Source organism: Carassius carassius, chromosome 12 (assembly GCF_963082965.1).
Source record: "Carassius carassius chromosome 12, fCarCar2.1, whole genome shotgun sequence".
Taxonomy (NCBI): domain Eukaryota; kingdom Metazoa; phylum Chordata; class Actinopteri; order Cypriniformes; family Cyprinidae; genus Carassius; species Carassius carassius.
Genome location: NC_081766.1, coordinates 1,951,657 through 1,973,634, shown reverse-complemented (window position 1 = coordinate 1,973,634; position 21,978 = coordinate 1,951,657). Strand labels below are relative to the sequence as shown.

At 34.4% G+C, this 21,978-nt stretch overlaps 2 protein-coding genes and 1 long non-coding RNA gene across 4 annotated transcripts; all 3 read left to right on the top strand.

Annotated features, from left to right (window-relative positions):
* Positions 1–186: 186 nt before the first annotated feature.
* LOC132154107 (uncharacterized) lies at positions 187–1,550 on the top strand. Its single transcript, XR_009437065.1, has 2 exons — positions 187–248; positions 302–1,550. It is a non-coding gene; the product is annotated as an uncharacterized LOC132154107 (long non-coding RNA).
* Positions 1,551–3,942: 2,392 nt separating this feature from the next.
* Positions 3,943–6,671, top strand: LOC132154439 (nicotinamide riboside kinase 2-like). 2 transcript variants are annotated; one of them, XM_059562989.1, is made up of 8 exons: positions 3,943–4,097; positions 4,185–4,275; positions 5,048–5,096; positions 5,805–5,979; positions 6,064–6,135; positions 6,216–6,322; positions 6,395–6,480; positions 6,570–6,671. In XM_059562989.1, the coding sequence occupies exons 1-7, from the start codon at positions 4,072–4,074 to the stop codon at positions 6,478–6,480; spliced, it is 606 nt and encodes a 201-aa protein (XP_059418972.1). In that variant the 5' UTR covers positions 3,943–4,071; the 3' UTR covers positions 6,570–6,671. The 2 variants fall into 2 exon arrangements, with proteins under 2 accessions (XP_059418972.1, XP_059418973.1); XM_059562990.1 differs by lacking the exon at positions 5,048–5,096 and having other exon boundaries at positions 4,038–4,097.
* Positions 6,672–13,934: 7,263 nt separating this feature from the next.
* Positions 13,935–19,127, top strand: LOC132154106 (protein-lysine 6-oxidase-like). Its single transcript, XM_059562731.1, has 7 exons — positions 13,935–14,950; positions 15,046–15,154; positions 16,499–16,636; positions 17,308–17,464; positions 18,338–18,433; positions 18,512–18,627; positions 18,726–19,127. The coding sequence occupies exons 1-7, from the start codon at positions 14,260–14,262 to the stop codon at positions 18,730–18,732; spliced, it is 1,314 nt and encodes a 437-aa protein (XP_059418714.1). The 5' UTR covers positions 13,935–14,259; the 3' UTR covers positions 18,733–19,127.
* Positions 19,128–21,978: the final 2,851 nt, after the last annotated feature.

The window sequence follows — 21,978 nt, the reverse complement described above, 5'->3', positions numbered from 1 at the left end:
TTAAGCAAATATTCAGCAATTTTTTGGGTGGACTATTCCTTTAATACAGCAGTTCAATGGATGTTAAGCAATAATAATATTAGTGTACAGCAATAATAGCAAATAAGGATTTTATTAAAAAAAAGCTTGACCTTCATGTTGACTTTTAAACTCATCCAAGTAAATAAACAGTATGCCACATGAGATGACAGTATGTGGAGGTCATGTGCTCATAAAGTGAACTGTATACTGTGTGTCACTGGCAGCAGGTCATGTTCACTGGAACTTTACAACTGTAATATTTGTGCTTATTAAGTGTCAGGGGCTGTGTTCCGAATGGAATACTGGCATACTGCATAGTATGCACAATGCATACTTATTTTTTTAAGCATATTTGGAACAGTATGCAATGATAAATGCTTCTTACTGCTATATTGCTGTCACAAGACCTCATTGTATTGCATGTTTTATTCAACTCATTTTAATGCACTTATATCTGAAAATGTCTTAATCTTTGTCGGTCTAATCAAATGAGTCAAGATTTTAACATTTATGGCTGATATGATTTACTTTTCATCCCACTAGAAATTGAAGATCAAGTTGAGTGTGTTTCATTGTGCAATGCAGTATTCATACAGAAAACTCCATGCACAATATGCATACTGTAGAAAAAGCACTGTAGTATGATACTCCAAACACAGCAGAAGTGTTGGACTCAGAGAGTCGTCTGGATTCACTGGAAGTAAACCAGGTACATAGACTCTTTCATGCAGCTCTGCGGTACAAACTTGTGTGCTTCCAACTCAAACTTCCCGATTGTGACGTCACAGGAGGCGGAGCTTATTTTCCTTCCCTTCATAATATCTTATGGGTACAGAGAGAGGATTCAGTGAGTTCTTATAACAAATGTTTCAAGAACAATTTACAGTAAGGTTCTACTTGTTATCATTTGTGAACTGCATCAGTTAAAATAAACTAATAATTAAATTAACTACAGCATTGTATTAAAGCACACTAAAGTTGTTAATTTCTGTATGGAGGACAAGCTTGCAAAAATAAATAAAATAAAAATAAAATAAATAAATATAATAATCGAAAAATAAATAAAGGAATAAATGACTTACAAAAACAAGTTTTTTAATGATACAATTAAAATTATCCTAAATATCGCCTTTATTTTATTATGTTCTTAATTTATTTGTAGCCGTATTTTTATATTTATTTATTCTCACGCGTAAGGTCCTCCATAGATGTCAATACATTGTTAAAATTAAAAAAATGTATCTGTTAGCATTATTTAATGGACCTGAATTACATGAACTAACAAAAAAACAGTGGTTTTTAACAAATATTAATACTGAAATGTGATTTGGATTAACCAATCAGTATGCAAGTGCTCATAATGTTTTCTGAAGGGATAATTAAAGCCACATTATTGTATAATGTACATTATTAGACTGTATAACAGTGTACTGTGTGTAAATCATCTGTATCATAAGATATGCAATAAGTGAATGAGTTGTTAACATCGATGATGTGATAATTAATAAAAGGTCAATTTAACTGTCAAACTATGTATTATAGTCTCTTGATTCCTTTTCAATAAGGAGGTTCAACCAACCCTGAGTTGACTAAGCCTGAGATGAGAAACTCAGAGTTTTCCTCATTTCAGGGTTAACATACTCAGAGTTTTCACTTAACCTCGTCTGAACCTCGAAGCGAAAAGTGTTTGCAAGCAAAACTGTTGGAACCTGTAATAAAACACTAATCATGTTGTGCATTAAATAGATTTGCAAAACAATGTTTACTTAGGTAAAATGCCAATCTCTAAACCAGTTAATATTTTAGTTTATTTGCTTATATAAAAAGCTTAATGCAATTTTCACGATTATATGATATGAATAGCTATCGTTATATAATGTCAGCGTGGTCAAACTTTTGTAGCACTATAAAACAACTGAACAAGTCAAAACAACAGCAGCATATACTGAATACAGTAAGATGCTTTCCAGCCTTTGTTTCGTTATTGGTTGAGTTTTGATGTTGTTAGTGTTTGCTCTGATAAAGCGTTGATCAGAGGCCCGTTTCAGAAAGGAGATTAAGTTAAAACTCTCAGCATGTTAACACTGAAATGAGAAAATCTCTGGGTTTCGATCTCAGGCTAAGTCAACTCAGAGTTGGTTGAACCTTGTTATTGAAACAGGCCCCTGTAATCATGATCACACCAACAGAAACACCAGATCAATCCACACGTTATAGCGGAGCCGAACTCACATAAAAACCAAAACAATGTTCCTCCACGAGTAACGGAAGTTTCTACGTTTTATTTTTACTGCTTGAGGGCCAAAGGTTAAAGTGTGTCTATAATTCAGTATGCAGGCGTATGTTGTGAGCTGTTCGTGGGTCAGGAATGAGGTGAGTCATGCATGAGTCATTTACTCACACACTCTTGTGTTAATACATCTGATCTCAGGATGTCAGAAACAAAACATTAGAAACTAATGCAACCTGAGCTTCGTCACCTCATGCTGTCTGAAATCTCAAGAGTCAAGTAAAGTCAAGCTGGAAAAACTGATCATTTTCAAAGCAATTTATGTATTTATCTATGTATAGGCTTACAAGGTTTTGGAACAGAGCTATTGCCATCAGGTCTTTTGATATTAAACGGATAGTCTGGTATTTATGTGAGTTGCATCAGAAGCATTTGTACCGTGTCCTACATAGACATCATGCCAAATATAGCTCTTTGGCTGCGTCCGCTAAGAGCTGATTAAGTATGGAACTATTCACCTCAGTCCAGGAGGAAAGTTCCCTTACAGTGTTCCAACAAGACGAGTCAGGTAATTGGAAACAATTTGATCAGGATGGTCAAGTATCATAAGAGGAAACATACTGAAATACCACGCACATGTCTTGTCTTTATTTAACATGTGGCTCTGAGATCTGCACTTCCATAATGATTAACAACCATCCAAATTGAATGCATACTAACAAACATAAAACATAAATCAATCATAGCTCTGTTCTTACAGTCAGCTCTCTCTCTCTCTCTTTCTTAAACGACAAGCTTAAATATTCTGTGTAAGTACTTGATGATGTTGAAAATGAATAATCACATGTGGGATTCTGGCCAGACTGGAGTTCACACAGTAAAATGACCCATGAAATGTAGGGCAGAAATAATGTGGAGACAAAGGTATTGAAGAAACAAGTGTACCACATACTGTGCATTCAGGAACAAATATATTATACTTGTATGTCATATCACAGCTAGAAGTTTGAGGACAAATTAAAAAAACATTTTATTTCTTAAAATAATGATATCACCGTTATTTATTTGGAATAAAAATTATTCCTTTATTTATTATTATTTTATTACTTAATTATTTTTTGCAATGCAAATTATTATTTGAACTTTATTTTTTGTACTAATTATGGTGAAGGGAGCTCAGGTTACATATAATAATAATAATATTTTATAAAATTATTTATAAAAATACACAATTGTATTAATAATAAAATGATCAATCTTCAGTATTAATATAAGCTAAATTATTACTTTTCTAGTCTGTTTTTTTCAAAGCATTGATTATACAATTGAATATGTATGAAGCAAAATATCTTGATTAGAATATTTTGATTTATGAATCTTAAGTGTTTATTCCATTACACCTGCGTTTATTGACGTCCTTCATCTCGGTAGTGTTTGAAATGCGCGTTAAACACAAACTGTGTGCTAGCTGGCATGGTTTAGTGGTATATTTCCACTCTTTAGTTGCCCCTGAGAGCAGCGCCGTCGTCTCGATCTGCCCCCACCGCGCGCGCGACCCTCGACTGAAGCGCAGCGACAGGTGGAACAGGTGCAAATATGCAAATGAGCAGGACGGCTCAAACGCTGATTGGTTCCTCGATAGGCATGCGATTTACGTCTACGTGACGCAAAGCCTGGCCGCCTATATAATGAGAGCGAAAGACTAGTCGATCAATGAAATAGTAAAGAGAGGGAGAGAGAAAGCATTCCCGACTGCAACTAAAGGAAGCGATTCCTTTGCTAGTGTCCTACTGCGAAGACCAAGATCAAAAGGGATCAGAATGAAGTTCATTATTGGAATAGGAGGGTGAGTAGGCTAATACACAAGAGCCACATATTGCACTTCTATTGTACGATATCATCATTTAATACACGTGTAATCCGTCTTTTACAGTGTGACCAATGGAGGCAAGACGACTTTGACGGGAAGACTCATAAAGAACTTACCAAACTGTTGTGTTGTACATCAGGATGATTTTTTCAAGGTATGGACAGATCCCACAATTTTAACTTAAAGTGTTTACTTCTTCATTTATATAGAGATATACTGTGTGGCCCCTTTAAGAAGTATTTAGACATTTAAGACAAACTTAAGAATGTGTGAATGCTGTTGCATTACAGATAACAAAACCATCTAATGCAATCAATTTAATGCATTTTACGTTTGATTAAAGTGTCTAAATACTTAATGTTATTAATGCCACCGCATTTCCAAGGAACAGAAAAGGTAAAGACATTTACAGTAGGACTTAGTCATTTGTTGTATTTATGGATCCATTGTCCATATTGTGGTTCATGAACCATATGCTGGTGTTCTCCTGGACAGCCAACCTCAAACACCCATAAATGAGTCTAGCAGGCATTCATTCGCAGCATTAAACTCCTAATTCCACCCATATGATTATCTTGCTCATGCATTTATCATTCTGTGGCATGTGAGAGGATCTGGCAACCTTCATACCACCATTCACTCCAAGCACCCATACTGATATATTTAATAACACCTCTTAAGTGCATCACACACACATTCCTAACTGTCATTAGAGGCTCTTCTTTCTCTCCTAAGAACATGCTGATAGAGATAATTCAGTCCAGTGAATGCATAACTGCGCATTTGGTGCATTGAAACCAAATTAAGTTGAAACTGAAGATGATTTTAGAGGACTAGCCTGAGGGCTTGGCGTCACATGTCCAGGTGGGACCAGCACTGCCTGAGCGACCCACACCTTTTTGTTTTATTGGTCACTGTTATTGCAGCCCCAGGATCAAATAGAGCTCGGGGAGGACGGCTTTAAACAATGGGATGGTAAGAATGGCTTTCGCTGTGGGAAGAGAAACAGTAACGTATTCCCACCTTTTCATAAACATTCTGCATTATAGTAACATAATCCTAAAACCCGGCAAAACTATTTTTCTTACATTGCACGTCAAAAGTCTGGACACACTTAATGATTGAAATGTTCTCTGTAGGTGAATATAAACAGCCTGCAATCTCAGAAAAAAGGTACAAAGGCTTGCACTGGGGTGGTACCGTTTCAAAAGGTACACTTTTGTACCTTTTAGGTACTGATATGTAAACTTTAGCTATTATTATGTGCCTTTAAGGAACCAATATCGACTCTTTAGGTACAAAGGTGTGTCTTTTAAAAAGGTCTTTAGTACCTTTTTTTCTGAGAGTGTGTGAATGAATTAGATTTTCTTCATCATTATACATGTTCCTCCTTCATTAGTGTTTAAAAGCATCCCAAGATGAGCATCTAGAGTGAGAACAGCCGCTAGACAAAGATGTTCTTTTAATCATTTTATTACTCTAAAATAGCAGTAATAAAAAATAAGCGTGTCCAAACTTTAGACTGGTAGTGTAAATTTGTCTCACAGTCCTATTATATTAATTATTAACATCCCTTAAAAAGAGAAAGGACAATTAGAAGAGATAAAGTCTTCAATGGATTATTTTACTTTTGGTTATCCAAGCATGTGAGACACGCTTTGTCTTCTTTGTCTCCTTGTGTAGTGATGACCGCCTTGGACATGGATGCCATGGTGAACACGGTTAAGGGATGGATGGAGAACCCGGTGAAGTTTGCACGTTCCCACGGCGTGAGCGTTTCACCCGAATCTGACGGCTCGGACCCTGAGCGTGAGATCCACATACTCATTATAGAGGGATTTCTTCTTTATAACTACAAGTAGGAGTCTTCTAAGACTTGTTGGGTTTATTCAGCTTAATGGTTTTATTCAGCTTGATGGTTTCCTCTTGTTTTCACCTCCAGGCCTTTGCTTGACGTCTACAGCAAGTGCTACTATGTCACCATTCCATACGGGGAGTGCAAAAGAAGAAGAAGGTGAGAATGGCTTTTTAAGATCAGATGTTTGAGGATGATTCTTAGCTGGTTTTCGAACAAATCCGTCTCCTTTATTTCAGTATGAGAACTTACACCGTTCCTGACCCTCCTGGTCTGTTCGATGGCCACGTGTGGCCCATGTACTTGAAACACAGGCTTGAGATGGAAAACAGCGGACTAGATATACGTATGTCAACCAATCTAGCGTTAAAAAGGCATTCTGTGATCTGTAACTCACATGCATGATTCCTATCTGCAGAATGTCTGGACGGAATGAGAACAAAAGACGAGCTCTATGACCAAGTTTATGAAGGCATTCAGAACTCGCTGTTGAACGTCTTATAGGTAAGATCCTCCATCCTTTATTATTTACTGTATGACGTGCATCATTGGAAAGATGTTTTTCATATCTATTTTCCTTATTCTCTTTGCAGCATCTCTTTAGTTGGAATGAAGATGGTGTGTGTATAGAACTGTAAATAGCTTCTGCCACTAGATGGATTTTGTAAATAAATACTAACTTATTTTAAAACTGATGGCAAAAGCCTGTGATTTTATATTGCTCTATGTAACTTTGTTTTATTAAAAACAAGCATTACTCTCTTGGATTCCCTGAGACGAACAGTTTATGGCATTTATAAATGAGCCAAAGCTCTACCATCTTCAATCAGAACAGAAATCTGTGTTGTGCTTTCATTCTCAACATTGGGACATGTGTAGAAAAGATCAAACTTTTTATGATTTGAGTTTCTGGACTTTGATGGAGGACTGTAATGGGAAAAACTAAATATTGAATCAAATCATTTAATAAAAATGTTGAAATAAATATACAGTAAATATGCATTTCATGCTGTTATTGTTGATTTACTTCCCAGTGTATCATATTTTGTGTCATTTTCATTCTTCATAAAAAGAACATTACACCCTTTATGCTTATGTGTTGTATATTTATTAATTGAAGGCTATTTAATTTAGCCCATATTAAATTCTAGGGCATTTTTTGCAAGTTCTCATTTTAGTTTGTTTATTTATGTTTACATGTCACTGTACATTTCATTGTTTATTTCATTATTTCCTGATATATTTATATCCCTTCACTTACTACATCAAAAACTACTCTGGCAAAATACTTGGTATAGCAATGTTGGTTCTGGGTTTACATTTATTCAAGCATTTATTCAAAGTTTTATAAGCCATATAACAGCTCAGACACAAGGTCAGTGTGTTGGTATTTATAGCTTGTTTGAAATGTCAAAAGGCTACTAAACTTTATTGAAGTACATTCATTGCACACAAACAATCAGAAACTTCCCTTCCTTATTTTATGCATGGATTTGTGTCTATGGTACAGTGAACTATTTTTTTTGTGCCATAATATTAAGTAATATCAATAAACAGAAAGCACTTTAATAGTGTTTGATGCATGATAATAAATAGAGGAATGGAAACGGACATCATTTGTGATCGTGTTGTGTAACAGTAGGCCTCTATACTGGCATCTGTTCATGCAGACTGGAATCTAATACCAGGAGCGAATGACAAACATGTTCGCTGTGAGCTGTGAGAGCTTTTATGGCTTCAAGGTTATCTCAGTTTTGTCTCATTTTAGTATCAATGTTTGCGGCCTTCGCTGATTTCTATTCATCTATTTGTTATAGATGACAAATTACGTTTTTCTTTAAATGTGAATGTAGTTCTTATATGCTTTAAAAATATATATATTTATATTTTAAATATATATTTTACAAAATAAATAAAAAAAATACTGTTAGAAAATGCATTTACATAAATACTTCGTTAAACATATTTTAGTTTGCTAATTTATTTATTGTAAATACATTTTTGATAGGATATTGTTTTAAAGAAAAAAACTTTTACTTTATTTATTTATTTTTGTAAAACAAGTCTATCTTACATTATTTTGCATAAGTAAATGTACCTTGATTTAAGAATGTTTAAATATTTGTACCTGAAAACAAGACAAAACTACTGTGTTAGCTACAAATTTGAACGTTTATAAATTGTAGAAATTAAATGAATGCATTTAGCAGACGCTTTTATCCAAAGCGACTTATATTGCATTCAGTCTAGCAATTTTTCCTAACATGTGTTCCCAGGGATTCAAACTCCCAATTTTATATTTTACAAAATAAATAAAAACTTTGCGCATGGTAACGCAATGCTCTACCACTTGAGCTACAGAAACGGCCCAACAGAAGTCAATAGTTGTGGCAGATGTAGAATTTAAATGAGAAATGTTTACGTTTATATTTAGATCTCTGGCTTGAATACAAATGTGTTGTCTTAGCAAATCTGAGCACAGATTGTTGAGATCACTTCTGAAGCACGAGTCCCTGTTTGCTCTCCATTTGATCTCTTTGCAGTCCTGCAGGTTGTCCAACAGATTGGAAAGCATTTCTATGACTGTACTGGATTGGAGGGTATCTGCTGATGCATTGTCAGGAGTCTAGAGCATGGTTATGTGTGTGAGCCGTTATATTTAGGTGACATGCCTTCAGTGTCAGAAGAGAAGGGCTTCTGTGAGATGTAAATAGATGTGCATGCTCTGATCTCTAACAGATTCAAGTCCGTGTCACACTGTAACTCCATCAGACCCTGGACCACGAGGAATGGCTGGAGGAAAGGTGAGAACGTCTCCAACGTCATGGTTTGTCACCAAGACCTCAAAAAAGTAGCAGAGCTGTAGCTCAGCTTTTCCTATTTTAGTTGAAATGCGAGTTGATATTCGTATGCTTTTCAATCGCAGTTTTAGACATTTAGACTCAACTGCTCTTTGTGAGCCTCCAGGAAATGATGTGTGTGTGAGGGACTTGTGTGCTGAATTTGTTGTAACACACCCTCATATCTGAGACAGCTGAGGAGCGACAGCATTGGAAATGTGTGAGGCATCTTTGTGGATTATTAATAGAACCTGACACTTTCGAACAACGACATTTCAAGTATATTATTTTTGTTATTATTTGTCCTGGATTATTAGGAACTACTAGTATTAGTGTCTAGAGAGCATATAAATACTCAGAAGAAATTTCATATAGTATTATTGTTTGTGTGGATATACAAGGGACCACATGAGACACTGATATCTTTTAAATTATTAGTATAAATGTCTAATCTTTAATTAAACCTTTATGCAATATTACTGTATAAATTATTATAATACTAAATATTGTAGAAATGTAATTTTCTGTAAAGTTGCTTTGTAACAATTTGTATTGTAAAAAGCGTTATAAACAAATAAACTTGAATTACTGGAGTTATGTAATCTGTGTGTGTGTGTGTGTGTGTGTGTATTATATATGAAATATAAACATTCATAAAATGTATATATAAACACACACACACACACACACACACACACATATATATATATATATATATTTGTCAATATGTTTACTGTTTTAGTATTTTGTATTTTCTATTATTATTAATTTCAATTTCAATAAAATTAAATACTTCATGGAACAAACTAGAGATATGCTTATCATTACAAAATTATATTTCTAATTATCAATAGGCAAATGTTGAATACTTTATATTATCATATTACCATAAAAAATAGATATATTTAATTGTCTTATAAAATATGTGCTAGTAACCAGCATATATCGAGTTTTGGACAGGTGGTGGTTTACTGGTTTTTTAGTATCAGACCCAACCCTGCTTTACTAGATTAACTTGGTCTGGCTTACCAACAGGACAGGCACCAGGTCACTGCTGACCAGTGTGCACGAGCAACAAATTCAAACTGGTTTTCGTTTTGTTGTAAATCTTCATCTTCCTTTATTTCTAGATGAGAAGCAGTTTATTACGTGTCTCGGGTTAATGCAGACCACGTGACACAGACTCATGGGTCTCCGGGACGCTTTAAATGAGGGAGTATGGACACTGACAAATTTGGACATTGCGGCCTTCAAGTGTCAGCAGGAATGCATGCAAGTTTATATATATATATATCTCGCATGATCCACACACGTGTTCGCGCGCTTTCGTGTTTGCAAGTAAAAACTTGCATGCATTCCTGCTGACACTTGGCTCCTGAACAAGTGTTGAACAAGTGTTTTATATTAATAAAAAATAATGTCTTATTATACGAAAATACTTGCTTGGTTATATTAGTTTTATTTATTTTTTGTTCTTTTAGTTGTTGTTTTTTGTTTGTTTTAAATAAGTCCTACATTTTAAACAATTTATATTTATGTTGTTGTCGTGGATAACATAGAAATATATAGCATTTATTCATAGCATATTTGTCCAGTTTATTTTTATAGTTTTATTTTTTTTTTTAAATCGCAACACAGTGCATATTAAAACAGAATTAATTCATATTTCAATCTGTAAATAATTAATTTAATTATATAGTTTACTAAAAACAAAATGTTAGAGTTATGATACATATTTAATGCAAATAGCAACAAAATAGCTAGATATTAAAATAACATTTTAAATATCTGTAAATATATTCACTAAAACTAAATAAATTAAAAACTGTATTTACTGTTGAACTGACTGGCATATTTAGGTGTATATAATAATTACAGAAGTAAATAAATAATAGTAATGCATTTACGCGCTTTTCTCATACAGAAGCACTAGTATATAATATGTACATGAAGTATATTTTCCCAATTACAAATGCAAGTGCTGTTTTTTTCTTCTAGTTCAATTAATGTTTTGCTGTAATAGTTTTCTCGTTTGCGCACATGATAATCCTTGCGCGCCTTTGGAGACGCGCGCTTTACGCACAAGGTTGATGCTTCAAAATGAGACAAATAAACATTTTGTTCATCGGATTATAGATCATACATCCATTCTGGCAATCCGCTTGCACTATTCTCCCTTGCAAGTCACATATTCCATGATCCACAAGCCCGAGAGCTCGTTTATGCTGCGTACAGTATCTCCTTGAATGGCAAAAATGCGTTTTCTCACCTGCTTCCAGAAGTAAATTAAAGGTGACCTTCAGCCCTTATTATAGGCTCTATCATTTAGATGGCAATTCCTCGAAGAATAATGTTTCTGCATCAGTTGTGTGGAAATATATTCCTTTTGGGAAATCTTGTGCTCAAACCATTAAAGGCCATCTTGGTGAAATCACACAAAGATCAGTGCAGCTCTGGACACCTAGATTTACGAATGAAATAATTTCAAAGCGTAGCAGCGTTAGTTTGATGTCGGGAGGAAACACGGGGAAGATTTTATTCAACAAACCCAACAGAGAAACAACCAGGAGCGCCAAAGACTCGGAGTTTATTCGCTACTGTACATACAATGTCCAAAACCTGGTGGAAAGCAAGGCTTCTGCTTGTGGTTTGTTTTACACATTTGGCACTTTAAGACACACAAGTAAAGACTCAATGTAATGTTTGATACTTACTGTAGTCTAAACTGTATCTTAGTCTCTTCTGTGGAGGGAGTGTGAGTGTCTGCTCGGCTCTCTGCTCTTATGGAGGATGTCAGGGGTGTTTCCAGCTCATTTCTATTCCTGCTCGCAGTGTCACGTTACTCTATCAGCAGCTCTGGCCATGTTTGGCTTTCCAAGTACTAAGATTTGACTGAGTGACACATACAAGGAATGCGAAACTGAATATGCTTCCTAACTTGGGTTATTATACACTACGAGTCAAAAAGCTTTTGAACAGTAAGATTTTTTATGTTTTCTGCTCATCCGCCCTGCATTTATTTTACAGCAAAAGCAGTAAAATTGTGAAATATTTTTACTATTTAAAATAACTACTTTCTATTTGAATATCTGGTGAAATGTAATTTATTTCTGTGATGCACAGCTGTATTTTCAGCATCATTACTCCAGTCTTATGTGTCACATGATCTTCAGAAATCATTCTAATATGCTGATTTGCTGCTCAAAAAACATTTATTATTATTATTATGTTGAAAACAGCTGAGAATATTTTTTTCAGGATTCTTTGATGAATAAAAAAGTTCAGAAGAACAGCATTTATCTGAAATAGAACCCTTTTGTAACATTCATCATTATTGCTAAATACAGGTAATAATTCCTATAACCGCAAGAAAAAAAAGAAGAAGTACAATTATACTGACTCCAGGCTTTTGAATGGTAGATTGTATAATGTTAAAAAAGCTTTTTATTTCAGTTAAATCTGATCACTGACGCCTGCTGGTCAAACCTGTGTAAATGCATCAAAAACTCACGCCAAAATGTGTAAAACTAGCCTGTATAAACCAATGCAAATGTTAAACTGAAAGTATAATATAGTAACTGCAGTTAACAAAGCATCAAATACCATTTTTCATGTTATCTGGGGTAAGTTGACACATGGAACCAGTGTTTTTCATCATTATTATTATTTATTTTATTTATTTTTTTTTAAATATTTAATTAAACTTTTAATTAGTTTTAGCAATTTGTTGTGCTTTTGTCATATATTTTTTTTTTTAAATCTCTTTTAGTTTAGGTTTTTATTTTATTTGTAGTTAGTACTTTTATTGTTTCATTTTAAACTTAAGTAATTTTATGTTTCTTTATGTTTCAAGTGTTGCTTTTTTCATTTGTCTAAATAGTTTTTATTATGTTTATTTAGACTATAATTAAACTAAACAAAAATATTATATTTAAGTTTATTTCAATTTCTATTTTAATTCAAGTAATAACAATGATGATTATGTTTTAGTTTTAGTTATTGATAATAACCTTGTTGGGAACCTGCTGTTATTATTAACCTTATAAGGGATTTTCAGCCTAATTTAAATTATGAGACAATTATGAATTAATTAAACATAATAATAATAATTATAGCATTTAAAAATATTGTTTTGAAAATATGAAAAACACTTTTTCCCTAGCTTTTTATACAGTAATTTTCTTCTTAATGTGTGTCAGTGTGTTGTTATTGCTGTTGAATGGATGTTTGAGACCAATATAAACAATCACTGGCAGAGACATGAATTGCTGACATGACATGTTGAATTTTGATGACATGAATCTACTTCAGTCTGTGTGTTTTCTGTTAGTGTGCTGCCATCTAATGGACTCTCTCAGTCTCACAAACATCTCACCAGAATACCAATGTGCAGAGTCTTTCTACAAATATACAGTGGCAAATAGAACTCAACTGTTATAAAAAGTTTTCAACAGAAAATAAAATGGAATAGCCAATGAAATACACCATCATGGAGAGCAGGGCTGCAGATTGAACCTACATTAAACTAAAACTAGGGCTAACCAGTGTAGGACCAAATATTGGTTTGTAGTTAGTTTTTAGAATCCTGAAAAAACGTATACATCTTTATGCACTTAGATTGTAATTTTGTATTCTCATACATACAGTATATACATAATTAGCATTTATAAAGATCTGTCTTTTTAACTTTTCTTTCAAAATCCTAAATGTTTGTGTTGTGTCTCTCATTTGCTTTAATAACAGACCCCCCCCCCCCACACACACACACACACTTTTGCTTTAATGCTTTAATGACACCCCCACAATCCTGTTGAATATATGCTTACATTTAAATTATGGAAGGTTTTATAGTATTATTATCCCGCACAGTCCTTATAAACATATAGGCCCATATATATATATATATATATACACACACACACATATCCCACACATTACAAAACTAGTATTTGTTTTGTGTCTCTTTTTTTTTTTGTGTGTGTGTGTCTCTCTTTTTTAAGAATTCAAAAAAAAAAATGTATAATCTAAAAAAACTTATAAAAAAGTATAATTCCCATAAACAAAACGTTTCATAATATTTTGTTTGTTTATTTTGCTTTAATTAAAGCATTTTAACTAAATGTGTTTCTTTTATTTTTTATTTACTTATGTAGTTTTTATTTATTCATTTAGTTATTATTGCATTGCTTTAGCGAAACTAATGAGCCACCAGTTTGTCCGGCGAGGAGAGAGTTAAGCGCGCGTATCCCTGCCTGTGCATGCGCGCGTGGGCTCCCACAATTTGATAAATGTCCGTCCGCGGTCCTTCGGTCCGTTTCCAGTATCTCGAGGAAGATCCGGACTATGCCGTTTACGCGCCTCAGAGTGCATCATTCACTGGCGGAGGAACATCTGTGCTGGGAGCCCATATCAGTGACCGTCCAGCTCTAAAATTAATCTCAAGATGCCAAACCTGCTTTTGGTTTTCTATTTACTTCAAGGACTTAATAACTTTATCAGCGCGCAACACTCCGCGCCCTGGAGGAACCGGATCCAATGGGTGAATAACGGCCAGGTGTTCAGTTTAATGAGCACCGGATCGGAGTACCAAGCACCGGTGACGTCCAGAAGACAGTCCAGGACAGACAGAACCACGCAAATTCGAATGGAAGCGTCCGATTCTGTGAGCACTAATAGCGGCAGCACCGCGCTCTTGGGTCGGGACCGCATGCAATACATCGCGGCCAACAGCCGCGCGCCTGGCGCCAGACAAATGAAGGTGCGTCAGCGGCTCAGAGCACCTCCAGGAACCAGATCCACCGCCACCGCTACGTCTGAATACTCCGGCGGCGGAATAACCCCGGCACACGGGGATAATAGCGCACGGAGGTCTCCAGCGGTTGCCAATCTCCAACACCTGGAAGCACCCAGAGAGAATTCAAACACTTTAACTAACGGAAGCTATAATGAAGCGGGGATTTCCAGAGCGCAAACTCCAAATGTGGAGCAGGGAACCACGTCTGAAAGTATGGCAGGAGATGATCCGCGAAACAGGAATACAGTTTATTATAACATCTACCCGCCTGGAGGCAGGACGGTCATCCCGCGCCGCCCGCCGCCTGGCACCGGTTACGGCACCGGATACTTCCAAAACGGTGAGCTGCGCGCAATAGACGGTTTTAGCCTCAGCATCTCGGGAGATGTGTGTGCTTTCTTTAAAACATTATGTTTGTGTTGTGCTCTTCTATAGGTCTTCCTGATCTCGTGCCAGATCCATATTCCATCCAGGCAGGTTCATACATCCAGCGCGTCCAGATGTACGCGCTCCGGTGCGCGGCGGAGGAGAACTGCCTGGCGCGGTGCGTTATGAGTACATGTGGATTTATAGCGACCATAACAAGCATTTTAGACACTTAAGTCACGCTAAATTACCTATTTAATTTAGTTCCGATCATAAATCACATAAAGAGTTTTTTTATTTTATTTTTACGTATGATCCTATAACTGTAAATATTTTATAGTATAGTCTGTCTTTTGCATTTATGACAGCATTTTTATTTAACATGTATTTAAAATTAAAGAACGTTTAATAGTATGTTTTGTGTCTCTCTTTTGCTTTAATGACAGCATTTTTTCCTAAATCAACTTTTTATTTTTTCAAACATTTCCAGATTTTCAACCCAGAACCCCATTGTAGGGATGTTGGATGTATTTGAAACTAGACTCGTTGTACACTTCATGTAAATGCATTTGATCAAACTATCAAACATAGTCTAACTCTCTCCAAAGAACATGGACTTTTGCCCGTTTTGCTTTAATAAAAATAATGAGACATCAGTTTGTTCAGTGTTGAAGAGAGTTAAGAGCAGATATCCCTGAATTGATTTATTATAATATTATACTATATCATCTGAATTTATGTGCATCAGTTTCTAAGTGAAAAAAGGCATTATTTGTGAATAATTTGGGCAATGAGGTACATAAGCTCAGATAGCCAGTCAGTTGCAAAAAGAAACAGAAAACGTGCTAATTCAAAGAAAACAAGCTGATAAAAACATAATATAGCATAATGAGACAATTTTAAGACATGAGACCAGAACACAACGTGGGTTAAAAATGTCTGAAAACCATTGCACTAGATACAAAATATCAAAGAAATTTCATTTTTTTCACAAACAAAGCTAAACATTTGACTCTAAAAGTGTAACACTTTACTTGAAGCCTTCATGCATTATAAAAGTATTTTAACACATTAATTAAGAACCTTATAATGCATCATATGATTTCATTCATAATTGTAACCACCTGTGGTTTCTTCTACTATGACCCTGGTGTGAACTTAAATTTATACATTAACTAAAATCACTAAAACACCAGCGGATTCAAACACACATAGAATTCAAAAATCATAAAAAGTGAACGTTAGTGAAGAAAAAAGATCTTGCTTTGAGTTTTTTGTCTTATGCAATGATGTTCAGACATTGTACAAATACATTTTTTGGTCACAATATGTTGAGTTTGCAGTTTCTTGCCATACTGGACAGTTGAAGCAGGCGTAGTGTACCCTACAAAATAAATGTTGCATGGTTTGAATGTTGGTCTATTTTGCTAAAAATATATGCAAATGTATTTTTTTTGTGATGCATGAACTCTCGTGACCCAATAATCCATGAGCTCATCTTCTGCTGTCTTTCATCTTTCAGATCTGCATACAGACCCACAGTCAGAGACATCGACTACAGGGTTCTGCTGCGCTTCCCACAGAAGGTCAGAAACATGGGAACGACTGACTTTCTGCCCGTCAAACCCAGACATCAGTGGGAGTGGCACAGCTGTCATCAGTGAGAGTCTGATTATTATCATTCTAGTGATTACACAGCCATGCATCTTTAAATAAAATCAGATGATTTGCAAAAAAAAACTTACTAAATCAACACAGAAAACATGAGGCTCATTTCTTTGCCAAATAATGTAATATATGTGAAAACGGGCTTAGAATTGAACAGATAGTTGTGATCTGGCTCAGATTCAGACAGGAATTGTGTGTGGGGGGTGTTTTTCTGCTGATTATGGGATGATATGAGACTTCTTCACTGCACAAATACTTGTCGAAAGCAATAATGCTATGAAATGCACATATTTTGTCTGAAAGTGCTACTTGCTGCTGCAAAACAAGAAGTATTTTTAAAATCAGCAGCCCAAAATTAGTAAGAAACAAGTATTGGATTTCATTCAGCAAATAGGTGATGTGATTATAAATTATGATAAAATTATAAATAATAAAAACCCTACTGCAATGCATTCACTGCAATTCATGCTTCTTATAAAATCAGCACAATATTATAAAATACATTACAAAGTTAAATTTTTTAGTATTATGAGTTTTATAAATCTTATGTATGTGATGCATTTCAATGGATTACTGTATTTGTTCAAATCATTATGTGTATGTATTAATAGAGGAGTTAATCATAACACATGGGCAGTGCATGATCTTTGTGATTTCTAACAGGCATTATCACAGCATGGATGCGTTCAGTCACTATGATCTGCTGGACATCAACACCGGACTGAAGGTCGCTGAGGGTCACAAGGCCAGTTTCTGTCTGGAAGATACGGGCTGTGATCCTGGATTTCACCGCCGATATGCCTGCACCGCACACACACAGGTACAAACACACACACATCACAGTTTCCCACAATGCACAGCAGCATTATTATAGTTCACTTAAAAACATTTCCACTCAAAATATTAATGAAAATTATAATCGAATCTCAATAACACTACAATACCAGTGTTATTTTTTATTAGTATGTATATGCTATTAAAGTTTTTATTTATATTTTGGATTAGTTTTTGTTGTTATATTTTAAATTTTATAATTTTAAGTTAATGTTATGATATTTTTTGGTCATTTTTATTCATTAGTTTTTTATATTACTATTTAGGTTTGATTTATTTTTATATCAGTTTTAGTTTTTATTTATTTCCAGTTAATTAAAGTTTTTTTTTTAAATCTCATATTTACATCTTATTTTATAATTAATTTAATTTTATTTCCATTCCGTCAATTAACATTAAATAAATAGTAACACTTTTAGTTTTATTGATAATAACCCTGGATTAAACATTATTGCTGATCATTGAATTATTATTGATGTATTCTTGCATACATCAATTATTACATTTAGTTGCACCATTTTCATTTCATATTTATATTTTATTTTATTTCAGCTTTATTTCAATTAGCAAAAAAATCATTTCAGTTTAGACAGTAATAACCATGGTTGAGATGAATTTGTGCTTGATGTATTTTTTATTAATAGGACTATTATAGCTAAGGCAACTAACTGTAATACATTTCTGATTTCAAATTTCCATTTAAGTTTTTCTACTCATGTTTTATTTTATTTTAGCTCAATTTCAATTAACAAAAAAATAATAATTTTATTTTTAACAGCAATAAATCTAAAGAAGACAGATTTGTGCTGATCATATTCAGTGTTTTGGTTTCATAGAGATATTATTTCTGTGTTTTCAGGGTTTGAGTCCAGGCTGCCACGACACATACGCTGCCAACATCGACTGCCAGTGGATCGACATCACAGACATCCCTCCTGGAAACTACATTCTCAAGGTATGAGATATAAAGCTGATGTAGAGACAATTTCCAAACGGGATCCCGTTGTTGATGTGCATGTCACTTCCTGTCCAGGTCACAGTCAATCCAGACTTCCTGGTGCCCGAGTCTGACTTCTCCAACAACGTTGTGCGATGTGAGGTCATTTACACCGGCATTTACATCCAAACCAGAAACTGCATCTTAACTGGGTGAGGAAATGCATTTTTATTTACTTCATCTCATTAATATTTCACATGAGACCAGAGCAATAACCCCCTTCTATATTTCTTTCTTCCTGTTTCCACAGAATGTAAAGCTCTTGGGTCGGAGGTGATTTTTAAAGGCCTATATAATAGGTTTAATTATAGAAATTTAATTCAAAGCTTTTTTTAGTAACTTGAAACACTCTGTATAGCTGTTGGAGTAATATTTATGACTAATGTACTGTATCTATTTTAGATGAGTTTGATTTCTTGCCCTAGTGCAAGCAATTTTAAGTCAAATCAACATGTGTTTGTGATGTTTGCATTATAACAGAATGTAATTTTACATTTATTTTAAATGAAGAACTATTAATGAATAGATCAGTATTTTAGTGTTTGTATTTATTGCATAGGTTATGAAAAATACAAACATGTTTTAAACTGAGATAATATTGAGGGATTATTTTGGCTTTTTATTAGATAGTGGTGGAGTGGTTTACTCCAGTGCAGATATTAAAGAGGTTGGTTTTCATGGTTTCGGCTGATGTTTCTGTCTTTAACATCTTGAAATGTTTGCTGCGAGCTTCCTATGTCTTTGCCATGATTATAAGACTCCTTCCATGAATGCTGGACTGGGATGGATGAGGTCGTTAGTGTAAATGCAGAGAATGTAATAGAGAAAATGGATTGTGGTTGTTTTTTGTAAACTCTTTCTTCATTAAATCACGAGTTCATTAAATACAGAATACGTTCAAATTAGCTCTCCGTTGAGATGTTTAAACAAGAAAGACATGTAGATGTGGGACGAAACATTCCCAAGCACCAAAGGAATGAGAGTTGAGATCAAATCGAGCCAAAGATATCAGAGTCTGAGACGTTTTACTGCCTCCTTCGGTATTTACTGCACAGGAGAGGAAAAGTTTAACTGGGTCGAACCGTCTGGATGAAAATCTTCACACTAGATATCTGTCTGATTATGACTTCTGACTTCTAGTTTGTATTTAATATTTTATAATGAGCAAAAACTTTGAAATCGAAACTTCTACTATTTCATTTTTCAAGCTTTACAAACTCTGAGATTGAAACTGAGAAAACTGCAGACGTAAATAGGATAAACTTTCCCTTTTCTGAGTATTTATATGCAGTTCACCTAATATTTAACTTCCACTAAAGACAAACAGTCGGTGCATGGAGAAAGAAATCCCACAATGCTTTGGGATCCAGTGTTATTTTAGCATTATTTATAGTTTTAATTAACATTTTGACATTAGCTTGATTTATTTTACTTTCAATTTAAGTACAATTTTTAGTAATTTTTAGTTATTTTAGTGATTTGACATAATCTGAAAATGCCCTTACTCTCAGGGCATCCGAGATGTATGAGTTTGTTTCTTCATCAGATTTGGAGAAATGTAGCATTGCATCAGTGTTTCATCAATGTATGCTCTGCAGTGAATGGGTGCCGTCAGAATGAGAGTCCAAACAGCTGATGAAAACATCACAAGTGATCCAAAACATTCCAGTCCATCAGTTAACATCTGGAGAAGACAAAAGCAAAACAAAACCATTATTAAGATATTTTTAACTTCAAACCATTGCTTCCAGCTAAAATATGAGTCCATAATAATCTTCCTAGAGTGAAAAAGTGGTCTTGTCTGAATCAGGAGAGAAATCTGCACACCTCTAAACAAATATGTGAGTGGATTTTGATGTGTGAGACAAGAGGAGTTTTTTTTTTTTTTACTGGAGGAATTATGGATTATTGACCATTTAATCTGGAAGCAACGGTTTACAGTTAAAAATTTTAAAACACACAGCTTTTGTCTTTTGTTAATGCTCAAGACATTAACTGATGGACTGGAGTGCTGTGGAGTATTGTGATGTTTTTATCAGCTCTCATTCTGACGGCACCCATACACTGCAGAGCATCCATTGATGAGACACTGATGCAATGCTCCACTTCTACAAACCTGATGAAGAAACAAACTCATCCTAATCTTGGATGGACTGAGGATGAGTAGATTTGTAGATTTTCAGAAAAAAATTTATTTTTAGGTGAACCATTCCGTTAAATGGTCTTCTGTATACATGTAGTGTGCTGTTGAAGACGGTGTGATTTTGTCGTTCTGCAGACGGTTTGCAGGAGGATCTTGGTCTGTTTACTGACACAGAGCTGTGAAGGCCGAGATGTTATTAAACGCTCCAGCCATGTGTCCACCAGCACTGAATGAATGAACCAATGAATGAATCTCTCTTCTGTCCAGCACCCACCCTCTCACAGATTTAGATTAGAAACATGGACATGTTATAATTTATATTCCGCACCCTTCTTTGATGTCACTGTATAGCCTTTTCATGACAGCAAACATTTAAACAGCAGCACACTCATAGAGAGGCTTAACATAAAGAAATACATACACACGTATATACAGTATATATATATATATATATATATATATATATATGTTTTTGAATGTGTCTGGAAGAAGTCCTTTTCCTCTGCTGCTCTCGTTGTGCTCCGCTCTAATATTGACTCATGGTTACATTCAGAATTTGACGTGTTTCAATGCTGTTTATAGGACATTAAATGTGAACATGCTAAACATGTTATTTACTGTCTCGCTCAGGTCAATAGACGAGCGTTTGTTGTTGAACAGAGAGCTGTTGAAGATGCTCATTTACAGCAAGCTATTTTTTATTGCCAATTACTGAGAAATGCAAAAGATTACAAGTTTGGTGTTGGAAGATTTTTCACTCAGAATTTGCTATTAATTGCACAAATAATTAATAAGAAATGGCAAGTTAACACATTAAATTAAATCTGAAATTTTGAAAGACTGAAGTAGTATTTTCTCGTAAAACATAATAATATTTTATTTATAACTTCAAAAAAGTTGCTCTGTGGTTCTTTTAGCAAATAAAACTATTTCGACCAAGAGTCATTTTTCATGGTGTGGGTGAATCTCATGAAAACAAATCAGAAAAGATTTTTGGCTAATAAATAAATCAACAAATTTTTTTGTACCATTATGATTTTTTTAAAATATGTTTGTGAAAATTAAGCTAGTTCCCCCTAAGTTAACATAATTTATGCAAACATTTTGCTTTTGCTTCATTCGTTTGTTTGTATATAATTATAGAATATAATTTCTTATTTATTTTGTGAAATAATATATATGATATAAAATATTTTCTTTGCTCAAAATGTAATTTTATATGTATTTCTTTTGTTTTTGATGCAAAATGTTACCTGAATAACAAGAACCCTTGTCTTGGCTATTATCACTAATCATAAAATGTATAAAGTCCTTGATGTCACATAGACAAATTACTCAGTGCTGAATTTGGATCTGCATT

Bases quoted from the DNA above. Each gene is read 5' to 3' on its own strand.
- LOC132154439 (XM_059562989.1), top strand. From the start codon at position 4,072: ATGAAGTTCATTATTGGAATAGGAGG. The intron at 5,097-5,804 runs GTAAGAATGGCT...CTCCTTGTGTAG, and splicing joins CGGCTTTAAACAATGGGATG to TGATGACCGCCTTGGACATG. The intron at 6,323-6,394 runs GTATGTCAACCA...TCCTATCTGCAG, and splicing joins AAACAGCGGACTAGATATAC to AATGTCTGGACGGAATGAGA.
- LOC132154106 (XM_059562731.1), top strand. From the start codon at position 14,260: ATGCCAAACCTGCTTTTGGTTTTCTATTTACTTCAAGGACTTAATAAC. The intron at 14,951-15,045 runs GTGAGCTGCGCG...GCTCTTCTATAG, and splicing joins CACCGGATACTTCCAAAACG to GTCTTCCTGATCTCGTGCCA. The intron at 18,434-18,511 runs GTATGAGATATA...CTTCCTGTCCAG, and splicing joins CTGGAAACTACATTCTCAAG to GTCACAGTCAATCCAGACTT.